Source organism: Arctopsyche grandis, chromosome 11 (genome assembly GCF_051622035.1).
Source record: "Arctopsyche grandis isolate Sample6627 chromosome 11, ASM5162203v2, whole genome shotgun sequence".
NCBI classification, from domain to species: Eukaryota; Metazoa; Arthropoda; class Insecta; order Trichoptera; family Hydropsychidae; genus Arctopsyche; species Arctopsyche grandis.
In genome coordinates, this window is record NC_135365.1 from 18,398,386 (window position 1) to 18,410,764 (window position 12,379).

The window sequence follows — 12,379 nt, forward strand, 5'->3', positions numbered from 1 at the left end:
GCAATGTGCGAAACTGTCCGTTAACCTTTTCTATAAATATGTATGGTTCGGTGATTATTCCGCAAAGAGCGATCTCGCGCACGTCATTAAAATCTCGGTCACGTAACATCTGGCACCCAAACCTCCATCAATCGAAAGCTACCCAGGCGAAATATTGTACTAACGAGAACTCGAGTGTTCGATATTCCGTATTTGCGATTTTTGTGGGCAACGATTGTCATGCGCGCGATCGCAGTGTGCGAAATAGTCCGTTTAACAAATATGTACATATACATATGTGTATCTTCCAGTTGTAATATATTTTGATTAGATGGAATCAATATTCTCTCAGACGAGGATATCACTGTGCGGAAAATTAAAAGGCAAAATCAATCAATCAAAATCAAGCAGGCGAAATCAACAAACGTGCGGGATTTTTTTTTTCAAAAATAACCCGAAAAATCCCTTGCATATTGATGTGTAATATATGTTAAATTTGTTTTTTTTTTTGTTTTGTTTTGCTAATTTCCCAAATACGTAATGGAAAATACAGTCTACTCCATTTTATTGATCTTTTTGGTATTTCGAACAGTATTTATTAATTGGTTTATTATATTATTTTAATTGCTCTGTGGAATAATCTATCAAAATATTCTTTTTATTATTTTCAAAATGACTTATTCATGTGAAAATTACTGTGTTGGAAAATCTTGTAAATACGCAACTACACTATTTGATTTTCCCAACATTAAAAAAGCTCCATCGGTCCATTTCTTGCAAATTAATGTAATTTTCGACATAGTGAGAAAGCTATATATTTTATCGATTTAGTAATTCTGAAGAATCTTGTTTAATTACATAATTCATACATATTTTTTATTTTCCCATAGAAATATCCATATTTTTATCAACTATTAAGCAATGAAATGAAGATATTTTATGTATCTTCGAGCATAATCTCTTTATGTAAAACTCTTTTGGTACATTCGACAAATTCGAAGGCTTAATTTTTGCGAGGCTATGAATCTAGAATTTTAACATACATATTTGCTAATATGATCGTATATATTTTGTACGGAGAGCATCGATAAATTGATAAGATAACATTATCTATCAATATTGATTTTGGGAATGCGCGCTAGACGCTAGATCTGTGCGCGGGGGGGGGGGTTTGAAACTACTGCGTGGCCGCCCACGCGTGCAGCTTAGAGGGAGCATTGGTTGGAATATATTCTATCCAACCTGATATCAACTATCGTGACAACTGAATATACACTTCGGCTGCAACATGTACATTATGCACTTACATATAATACATAAATATATTTAAACAATGAAATTAATCAATAATGAGAACAATTTAATCATTGGACTTAAAATAATTATTTAATTAATTAACAATAGATGTATTACATGGTTCGGTGATTACATTCAAAAATCTTGTAAAAAAAAGCATACGCTGTGCAACATTTGGGCAGTTTTCTGTACCGAAATTTTCTTGTGTGATGAATCTTCCTGCGACAGGAGATCCACTCGTGCGATTTTTGTAGCGGTGGTTATCCTGGTGGCGATTCGCATTTGGGATGTAGCCCGTTTACCATATTATATATGTAGCTTTATGTCAATTTAACAAAGCTATCCATCATTCATCATTCTTTAAATTATCGTATGGTATTTCGCGGTCTCCGTGACGAGACCGCGAAATACCGAAATATTAATGTACGCGCGCAGAATACGGGAGGGAAAGCATGTTCCTCTTGTTCCTGTTGTATCCTGCTCGCGCAAATTAAGTGAGTATGTACCGTTTACCATGCACCATTTTTTTTATCTTTCGACTTAAGATCTTTCGATTTTCAACTTTGCCTTCCGATATTTGTGTTTTCTGTAATTTAACATTCTGTCTCGTCACGTAGACCCGGTATTTCGGCATAGCCTCATAATAAATTGACTAGAAATGAGACCCTCTATGATAATGATAAATAGAACACCCGACTTCGTGGTTTTATTGTTGTGGTTTTATTAGTAACTAGTGGTTTTACCCGGCTTCGCTCGGTATTTGTAATATAAACCGCTTAAACATGGCTTAGCCATGTTTAAGCGGTTTATATAAATCTAATAGTAAACATTTGATTAACTTTATTTGAATATTCTTTTGTTTTTTTTTTTATTAAATTGAATGTCACGGATTCTACCAAACAAATATACAAAGTCTTTTTCGAAATTATATATTAGAGATGAAAATGTGAAGACTCATTTTTTGGGTACTCTGTACGTTAATACGCATGCGCAATGCGTATGATAGTAAGATTTCTTTGTCATAAAACTTTATAACACGACCATTAGCATATTTCACGTAGTTAGCTTTTTTCATAAATATTAATAAAACAGATAAGTAATGCGATTCTATTTATTGTTATTTAAGTCCGTAAAATTCTGTTTTACTATTAAGTGTAAGCAGTTGTCCAAGTAGAAGAGCGGCGTAAGGTTGTGTAAGACGATGTGTTAAGGCCAAACGGTCGTGATGTGTCAACCGCGCTGACAGGTGAGGAGCGCGATGAACACCTTCCCGTTGACAGATCTTCAAGAATTTTCCACGTACAATCGCATTATCGTGGTCGGAATCGTCGGCAAATCGCCATATAACTGCGGCATCAAAGCGAAACCCTTGAATTGCCCGTTTGCCGGTGATAAGGTTATATTATTACATGTTGTCTACACTAAGCCATCAAAACTCTTTTACTCCCGCCAAAATCCATCATCGCATTTTTTTAATAACTCACAAGTCAAATTGTTGGTATGGTGACTCGACGAAAGTCCAAAAGTGGTAGATATGTTAAATATTTTGTTCTTCGATAATCCTTCATTATCAACTTAATTTGATTAAAATTGGAATTATCTTTTTTGATAGATTAAAAATGTCATAAATATGATGTATTTTATCCGTGATCTATTATATATATCTATAAATAATTATAAGACTTAAAATTAGTTTTATAACCAAACTTATGTATATGTTGAAGACGAAATTTGATTATCAATAGTACCACATTTTGAATTTCTGGGGTTGAGATTACAAAAAAATTACATGATTTTCCTGGAGATCTTCATGAAATATACCTATTTAGAAATAAACCCACATTTTATGTTTTTTCTATTATTCTTAATTACATACTACTTATATTATTAAAAGTATAAAATCATAATTCAAAGTCTGCATGCGATTTTTTTTAAGAAATAATTAAATTTTTTTGTAATTTTTAATACTTATTAAATATTTTTTTTATTCTAGTGTCAAATTGAATGTTCATGGAGCGAAAGTCAAAAGGTGCTATATTTGCACTTATCGAGTTGGTTCGATACACAAAACCTTTTAGAATTTGTAAATAATCTTGGGGTTGAAAACATCACATTATGTGAAGGCTCTGATGGCGTAAAGGCAGCTAGAAAAGCAGGCGATTTTTTAATTGCAGCTGGGGATATGACTACCGAAGTTGCCAAGTCGTTATTGTTAATATTCCATTTATGCCATGTCGTTATATTGTCATCGCCGACTCCTGTTTTCGATTTATCGTATATCAATTTGTTCAAATCTGTTGATGCCTTGAGGTATTCATTATACATCAAATTTATTAATTGGTTTTCTTTATTAGCCATTACATTGATTTGTTTTTTATAGGTTGAAAATTAAGCCAAAAATTAGTGAACTTTTACAAGATACTTCTGTCAGTGCAGATTGGATAAATCAAGGTAGGCCGTGCTGTCCTAGAGTTTTGTTTTATTTTGACACGTGTCCTAGACAATTATGCAAAGCAGAAACATCAAAAATTAAAGTATTTGAACATAATTTGGAAGATCAAATATACAATATCTTAAGAAAAGCAAGAATTATTACAAATATAAGGTATGTAATTGAATTTTTGCTTTTTGTGTATAAAGTAGTCTTTTTTTTGTTTTTGTTTTTATGTACATACATAAATGGTTCATAACTAATCTTTATTAAAAATTTACTTATAGTTCCAAATCATTAATGGCCATCCCTCAAAACGAGGAGTTTGTATATGTGAATAATGGTAATATTTCACCGGGGAATGAGCTATGTTTTATGGTGAAATCGCTGATTAAGGCTTGTGAAACGCCTGTAGAAGTTTCAGAATGGCACAAAGATTTAAATAAAAGGGATTCGTTAAAGCAATTCTTGCAAACACATTTAGATTTAGCTTTCACTAACGGATTCGATGATAATGTGGGAAAATTTGCCGCCTTTTCTGTATTTGAAGTAAGAATTCTAACACGTTCCAATTTTGATTATAAAAAATAGTTCAATGTGTTCATCGATGCACAAAATTACAAAACTACCTCTTTGTTTGTACTAGTTCCTATTTATTTTTTGCCATAGGTACCGAGCGCCGCAACCTGGTCGAAAGTTGCCAAATCCCTGACTGATTTTTTGCTGGCACCTAAATCTGATAAACTATTTACACCCCTTTGGGACAATTTGTCGATCGATACACAATTTTCTCAAGGTAGATGCGAAAAAGTACTACCTTTGGCACAAGCATCTTATTCAGAAAATTTACCATCACATTATTCTACACAACATCATCAGCAAAGGGTTTGTTCTATTTTACATTCAGAATTTTGTTTTAAAATTATTTCTTGTTTATTATTAATGATGTTTTAATGCAATCAGGTTGCGGTTGCCCTTAGTGTATTTACATCTGTAGCTCGAGGTCCTTTGGCGGATTGGTACCGTGGACAACTTGAAGAGAATTGTAATCAAGTATGGGAATCCAGAAGGCTTTGTGAAAAATCTAGTCTTACTGGCAATCCATGCATTAAGCCAAAGCACGGGTAGGTATCATGGCATTTAATTAATTTTTCATTATTATTCATGTTTTATGAAAGTAAATTTGTATTGCAGGACTGATTCAGAAGATGTGCATTCAAGTGGCGTTCGGTATATTGCGGCGTGTAATTGTGGACGTACAAAAGGTTCTCGTGATGATCCATACACGATTCGTGTAGCAAATTGTGAATTTTATACTAACTTGGGGAAAGACTGTCAGTGCGGCACAACATCTGAAATTATATCATTTCCAATTTTCCAACCATCAATCAATGATTTTAGGTAAATATTGTATTTACAAATTAATTTATATATTATTGCGTAGGGGTTGGTGGAGGATCCGAATGAAATACCAAAGTCCTAAATCATATTGAATGATTAAGGAGGTCCACGCATAGTCAGTATTCGCTCCAGATTGATTTGATATGGCCTAAGTACCTCCTTAAAAAGGAAAGGTCGCTCACTACAGCTTCTCCGATCTGTTTGTTTCTCCATTATCTAGGCACGTACAGTTTAAAGTGAGTCTCACATTCTCGCGTTCTCACACTCTCAGGGTTCTAGGAATTCTACCGATCACTTAAGAGCCCCGCTAGGCCAATTCGGGGGTCTCCATTTGCTAGCCCCCGAATGCACTTTAGGCGGTAATGCACTAATCCCCATAGCGTTCCCACGTTACAATATTGTAAAGAGATTTAATATTTCATTGTTTTACAGGGCTGCTTCAGTCAAATCTGGTGCAGGAGTTTCTGCAGTTATTACAACCAGTAATGGAAACTCTCCAGATTTATCACAATCATCTCAAGGAGAAGCTTTGTCCGATGTTGCTTTGTCAGACACTAATGCAGAACGATCTGCCAATAATGAGTTTAGCTCTGCAGATAATTTCACTTTAATCGCCTTAAATGAACCCCAATATAAAGGTTTCGATTTGTTTGTTTTATATTTTTATTAATTTGATATTTTACTATTCAACCATATTTTATTATTTATTTGTATCGACAAATATAGAAGGTAAATTATATTAGTTACAGACAAAGGATTAGTGAGACAACCATCAACAACGGAATATTTACCTGGAATGCTTCATACTGAAAGTCCACCAGGTGAAAATATTTTCAATATTTTTTTTGTTAGTATTTCAACGTAGAATAACATTTTATTAACATATAAACATCTTAAATTTTTAGGTTTACTACCAACATTTTCCAGTTGGTCACTGGTTTGCCTCGGATTTTCATCACTTTATTCACATAATATCGGTTTACCAGAACATCTTCATCCGGGTTTTTTACAACATTTAAATTTTTTGGTCCCTTGGGATTGTTCAGTTAGGTAATTAAATTTAAAAAATAATAATAGATTTTATTACGATTGACAATTAAATGGTCAGTTCATTCGAAATTGCATATTTTCAGTCGATTAGATCATTCTTCATGGAGACCGGCGGGACAGCAAAGAGGTGGAATTAGAGGAAAACCGTTTTCTCCGTTAATTACTGTCAAAATATTTTTTGGTTTTGAATATGAATGTCCTCGGGGCCATAGGTAAAAACATAACACTAATATGATATTTATCTTTAAAATAAGCTTTAAACATTCTTCATAATTATTTCTATAGGTTTATGATGTCTTCTCCGGATGAAATTGTTAATGGAAATGTTGTTCAAAAAGATACGGGTGCGAAACTCGCCACTACGGATATGCCTATTTACTATCATTGTCCTTGTCGGTAATTATTTATTTTTATTCTATTATCGGATTATCGTATATAAATATATAATTTGTCAAGTGAATTAATTCTTTGTTATTCGATTTTCAGGGGAGGTAAACCAATGATAGCGCAGTTAACCAGAGTGCATATTGTATCTCCAAAAGCACCCGTTAATATCACTTTAAATCCAAAGGTGACAAGATTATTCAATTTGTATGTGCGTATATATAATTTATGAACAATATTGAATGAAAATTATATATTAATTATAGGTTCAACCGATAATCGGTGGTCCAATTTTCATTCCTGGAGGAGAATGCCCTTTAAAACTTACTGGAGCAGCATATTGGGTGTTACGTTTACCATACATCTATTCAACAGAGCGAGGCTCTTTGCCTAGACCTACGGTGCTACTCGCTCCAACTGCCAGAGGACGAATTCTTCAAGGAATGATCGGTGTGACTGATTGAACCATTAAATAGCATTTGGTAATTTTATTTATAGTTGCGATTATTATTTATTATACATACATTTTGCTTTTTCTAACATTATTCTGACTTATTTTAGCTGGTTTTACAATCAAACTGAAACTACGAGGAGGATAAATTACTTGAGTATGAAGTAATCCAGTGGTTTCTAAAGCACTACACTGCATGAAAGTGGCAGTCAATGCTGATTAAATGGTCACATATTTTGTGATTAAATGAATTCAATGACATATCACATGAAACTTATTAGCAATGACCATAGCAATCATCTAAATATGATAAAGAAATCATAACTAGACCATCTTATTGATTTCATTTCTTCGTTGTATTCGAGTGTAACTTTTACGTGAATATTCAATAAATTTTCAATTCATACATTTAATTTGTTTCATTATTTTTCAATACAAAATAATTATGACACGCTACTGGGGTCTATATATATATGTTGATTGATAGAGATCGTAGATGTTGATAAACTGCATTAGTTTAAAGAATAAATGTAATTTTTTTAACCTAAACCTAATCCAAATCCACAATAGGCGATTCCTTAAACTAATTGTTGACACAAGTGCAGGAGTAATCTGCAAATTTATCGAAGAAAAGTGAGTCTGACTATAAAGGTACATATGTAAGTACTTTCAAACTGTTGCGTTTTTGTCAGTTCATCGATTTATCATTTTTACTACCTACATATACATTTTAATTATCCTATGTACTGCATTGGATCTGTAATTATCCATTTCCTGTTATTTGAATTTCACGATGCGCACTTTTATGGTGAAATAATTTTCTTGTTGCTATGGACTGTAGGAAGATAGAAACGTGTTTAATATGAATTATTACAATTTATATATGTACATGTATATACACATGTACAATATAATTATACTTGGCATTTTAAACGTTTTGGATTACAATAAGCGAATTTTATTTCAATATGAACTAAATTGTAATAATTTAAATATGCACATGTTTTTCAAGTACATTATAGACCTTGTAAATTTGCCATTAATTCAAACATTGCAGATACTTCATTGGTCTTATATGTAGTTTAATGAAAAGCAAAAAAAATTACCAACACGATAGAATGGTTGTTAGTAACTTTAATCTGAGTTACTTTAGTATCATTGTTATCCTTAGCAACTTTAAAAAGATCAAGACGATAACATTTTGCGTTAGTTTCAATGATAAAACAATTATTTGGTCAGTAGTTTGAATCAATGTTGTCAAAAATTTAAATAACATTTGGCTGTTGTTCGTTTTCAATAAATATTAAACTTACCATATTTTTCAAATTGAAAACCAGGACATTTTATCAAAAAAAAATTTTTTTTTTAATACTTCCATTATTAAAAAGTAAGAATTAATTTTATTCAATGCTCCTATAAAATTCTACACAGAACTGGTTAAAATTATTCTTATCGATTAGCAAACATTTTAATATTGCGTTTTATCACTGGACCACATATTGTTTATCGAAAAAAAAAAGTCAATCGACAGATGCATACATTCCTGGTAAACAAAGTCAATATTTGACTAATTTGTCAAAATTTTGTAGGAGACATCATTTTCGCTGAAGGCTTTGTATATTTAAATTCATCTATTACATAAAAAAGTGTACTAGTTTTATCTCACGACTTACCAGAACCGATACCCAAAAAACTGGTAAAAACAGTACGAATGGTCACCTTAATACATATGTATGTACTTTTATTTTATTAAAAATACAAGATTTTTTCACGGATAATCCACACCCGAATAATCGAATAAAATAATATAATATTACATTAACCAGCAGAATAGACTAGTGATTAGCATATGTATAATGCTTTGAACAAAGTGGTCACTGGTTTTGGCGAGCAGGACGTTGGATTTTTGACAACAGGTCGATCGCTTCCTATCAGAGTTTGCCAATTTATCTGATTTTCATTGAAACGGTTCCAACTAATTGGCAAACCTTACTCATTTTCTCGCAAATATCGAGTTTTCAGCAATCTCGAATTTCGCTGAATTGTACAAAATGCTGCAAATGTACGAATCTGACCATATATGTCTCTGTGTATGTTAATTAATATGTATTTACTTTCGGTCTCCCTCACGGGACCAAAAGTGAAACGCCCGAAAACGCAAATATCGGAAGGCAAAGATCGAAAATCGAAAGATCTTAAGTCGAAAGATCAAAAAAAAAGGGTGCATGGTAAACGGTACTATGTATATATAATATATATGAGTGGCATGCAGTGAAATTATCTCTCTTTTTGTCATACAGCCTTGTTTAATGTGCGCGCGCAGAATACGGGAGGAAAAGCCTGTTCCTCTTGTTCCTGTTATATCCTAAGTCAGTATGTACGACGGGGGGAGAGACCCTATTTTTTATCTTTCGACTTAAGATCTTTCGATTTTCGATCTTTGCCTTCCAATATTTGCGTTTTCGGGCGTTTCACTTTCGGTCCCGTGAGGTAGACCCATTTACTTTGTATAATAACAATTTCTGGCCAGGCAGGCGCATTGGGGCTACCTGTTACCTGGTTTAAATTAAAAAAATAAAATAAAATCAGTAAACTTGAAGCATTCTGGGCTCGCGAACGCCATTTGAAAAGTTGAAAAAACTCTATGAAAATATATACATACATCAGCATATATGAAGGCACAATATATATGTTGTTATCAACTTTTAACTTAAACTGTAATTCTTCTTCTTCTAATGCCGAATCCATATTCGGACGTAGGCGACTACCATGGGCAGACATCGTTTATAGCCCGTGCGAATTCTTCCCTATCATGGGCAAGCCGAAATAACTTTTCGAGACCGAGTCCCATCCATGACCCGATGTTCCGGAGCCAAAAGAGCTTCTTTCTCCCAAGCCACCGTTTGCCTTCTATGATTGTTTGTAGAAGACGATATTTAGGGCCGCGAATAATGTGGCCAAAGTATTCTTCCATCTTACGGCGCTTCACCATGTCAAGAAGCTCTCTTTTTATGAAGAATCTGGAGGACTGTTTCGTTTCTTACATGCTTCTTCCACGAGATCTTTAGCATCCTCCGGTAACACCACATTTCAAAGAACTCTATCCTGTTCATAGATGCCACTAACAGCGTCCACGTTTCGCATCCGTACAGCAAAACTGACCAAACATAGGAGTGCAGGCTCTTAAGCGCAATTTCAAAGACATCCTTCGACAACACAACACATTTTTCATGCTGCCGAAGGCATTTCTTGCTATTTCCATCCTTCTTCTTATCTCCATTACGGAACTGACGTACGTATTGATCATTGCTCCTATCATTTGTCCGCGTACACTCGGGTTTAATGGATCCATTTTTACTTTACATATGACCATTGATTTTGTCTTGTTGATATTATAATAATTGTAATTAAAATTGCAAATATAATAATTAGCAGTGCGTGAAAGAAGGCGTGTTCGCGAGCGAATACGTGCGCGTTTGCGTTTTCGAACGGGCGCGGGAAATTCAGCAACCCCAGTACACATATGTATCTACGTAACATTGTAGAGTGTGCAGTGAGTAGGGTTGATGCGAGCAATTAATTGGCTCAGTCGCTGCCGGGCTCGCGTCCAAGTAGCACCTCTGCACACTGCTGTCGGCAAACTCTAGAAAGGGAGAGGGTTGCGAAATCAAAGTATCCACTCTCACCAAAGTATTCACTTCACATCCACTACGTCTGCAGTCGCGATCACAAGCACAACCATAGACGTCCTTCTCGTTCGCAGCTGTCGCACTGCAACTCCTCCCGAGGCAGCGACAGCCATGCCAGTACTTCAACAGGTTTTTTCCTTTAAAACTTTTCACCAACTTTTCTCCAGCCACTTTTCCATACGCCCCACATCAGCCCCAGTGTCTACGATACACCTCGTATCGTCTACGTCGACTTTTCCCCATTCATTGCAATTGTATCATTTCTTTTCCGGTGACTTTTTTTTTCTTTTCAAATACACGCGGAGATAATTCACACTTTTCTAATAATATAAACCTACCTACTTCTTCAGACATTTTCTTCCCCATCTCTACTTTATTCGATTTAGCCATGTCTGCCGATTGCTTATTGTGTGATGAATCTATCGTGACTTTGTACCATTTTTTTTTTAATAATTTTTTTTAAAGATAGTTATTTCATATTGAAAGTTTAGTTTTGTCACATGGTAATTTCTTTGTAAGATTTTTTTAATTAAAATTTTCAAAAATCAAGGTATTGCATATGAAAAGTTTTGCTATAATTTTAGCATCACTTTAAATTTGTTTTTTATTGCGTAAAATTTGTATCGATTGTGAAACTATTATTTGTTACCATCTTGAAACTTTGATCGTGAAAATCCATTTCCTAAAATATTTATTTTTGATTTATGGTTTGTAATTTGTGCAAAATTGCTTTAAAAAATGATTTATTCATTAAAAATAAAATTTATCACGAGTTTTAAGGAACGGTATAAGATTCTGTACGCACTTGCGATTTTTTGATCGCATGATCGTTTTCTTGCGCGACAAACAATAGAAAATGGCGGATTATTTGGTCGCATATGCGCGCAGTCGTACTTTGATTTTTAAATCCTTTTTATTATTACTAAATTGTGTTTACAATACATCTTTTATCTATTTTAATATCTACTGATCATTTTCTATTTTACAAATTTTATTTAATTTTCTTAGTAATAGCATTATATTATTCTAATGTTAAAGTACAGCATTATAGGAAAAAGGGCTCAAAATCCTATTTACAATTAACAGTCGTACTTAAAACTGTAGATATGTTCTACCTTTGCGACTGAAACGATCGCGCCACAGAAAATCGCAATTATGTACGTACAAGGCCTAAGTGCCAATTTAGTTTATTTAACTATAGATGGATTGATAAATATTAAATTAGCATTAACGAAAGATTTAAAAGTCGAGTTTAAAAATCGAACAAAATACGATTTACATCATTTTTATATTCATTATTGCATCATTAATAGTGTTCCAAAATAAATTGTCTTTCTATTTTTTACTGCGTACGTACATATGTAGATATATAAAGATAATAAAAAGACAAGGAAATATGTGATGTTGGCTGTTCTTGCGAAGTAAAATGCGTTCGCACTTCGCAAATGTTTCGTATAAAATTAGTCACGATGCAAATCCGATGAAAAATGGGTAAATGTAATAACAAGGATAATATGTTAAACACCATCCTTCCCCTTTCTCTTAAAATATGATGCGAATATTCACCTCTTAAATATGTATGTATGTACATATACTACGTATGTATATTTTTTATGTACGTACATATGTCCATTTTTAACATCATCCCCCTCCCTTCCCCCTACTATAATTTACATACATACGATCATACGATGTAGT

The 12,379-nt window shown here is 33.5% G+C and overlaps 2 protein-coding genes across 2 annotated transcripts in view; one reads left to right on the top strand and one right to left on the bottom strand.

Moving 5' to 3' along the window:
• LOC143919269 (uncharacterized) overlaps window positions 1-12,379 on the bottom strand; it is a 494,191-nt gene that overhangs the window by 23,571 nt on the left and 458,241 nt on the right. The window lies entirely within an intron of this gene.
• Window positions 2,271-7,511, top strand: LOC143919263 (nonsense-mediated mRNA decay factor SMG8). Its single transcript, XM_077441478.1, has 15 exons — window positions 2,271-2,671; window positions 3,269-3,585; window positions 3,656-3,880; window positions 3,994-4,255; window positions 4,376-4,591; window positions 4,670-4,830; window positions 4,901-5,107; window positions 5,540-5,745; window positions 5,851-5,928; window positions 6,013-6,157; window positions 6,241-6,369; window positions 6,443-6,553; window positions 6,644-6,728; window positions 6,808-7,023; window positions 7,103-7,511. The coding sequence occupies exons 1-14, from the start codon at window positions 2,534-2,536 to the stop codon at window positions 7,003-7,005; spliced, it is 2,478 nt and encodes an 825-aa protein (XP_077297604.1). The 5' UTR covers window positions 2,271-2,533; the 3' UTR covers window positions 7,006-7,023; window positions 7,103-7,511.

Excerpts from the sequence above, each read along its gene's own strand:
- LOC143919263 (XM_077441478.1), top strand. The coding sequence starts at position 2,534 with ATGAACACCTTCCCGTTGACAGATCTTCAAGAATTTTCCACGTACAAT. Across the intron at positions 3,586-3,655 it reads AAATCTGTTGATGCCTTGAG|GTTGAAAATTAAGCCAAAAA; the intron begins GTATTCATTATA and ends TGTTTTTTATAG. Across the intron at positions 5,746-5,850 it reads AAATGAACCCCAATATAAAG|TTACAGACAAAGGATTAGTG; the intron begins GTTTCGATTTGT and ends AAATTATATTAG.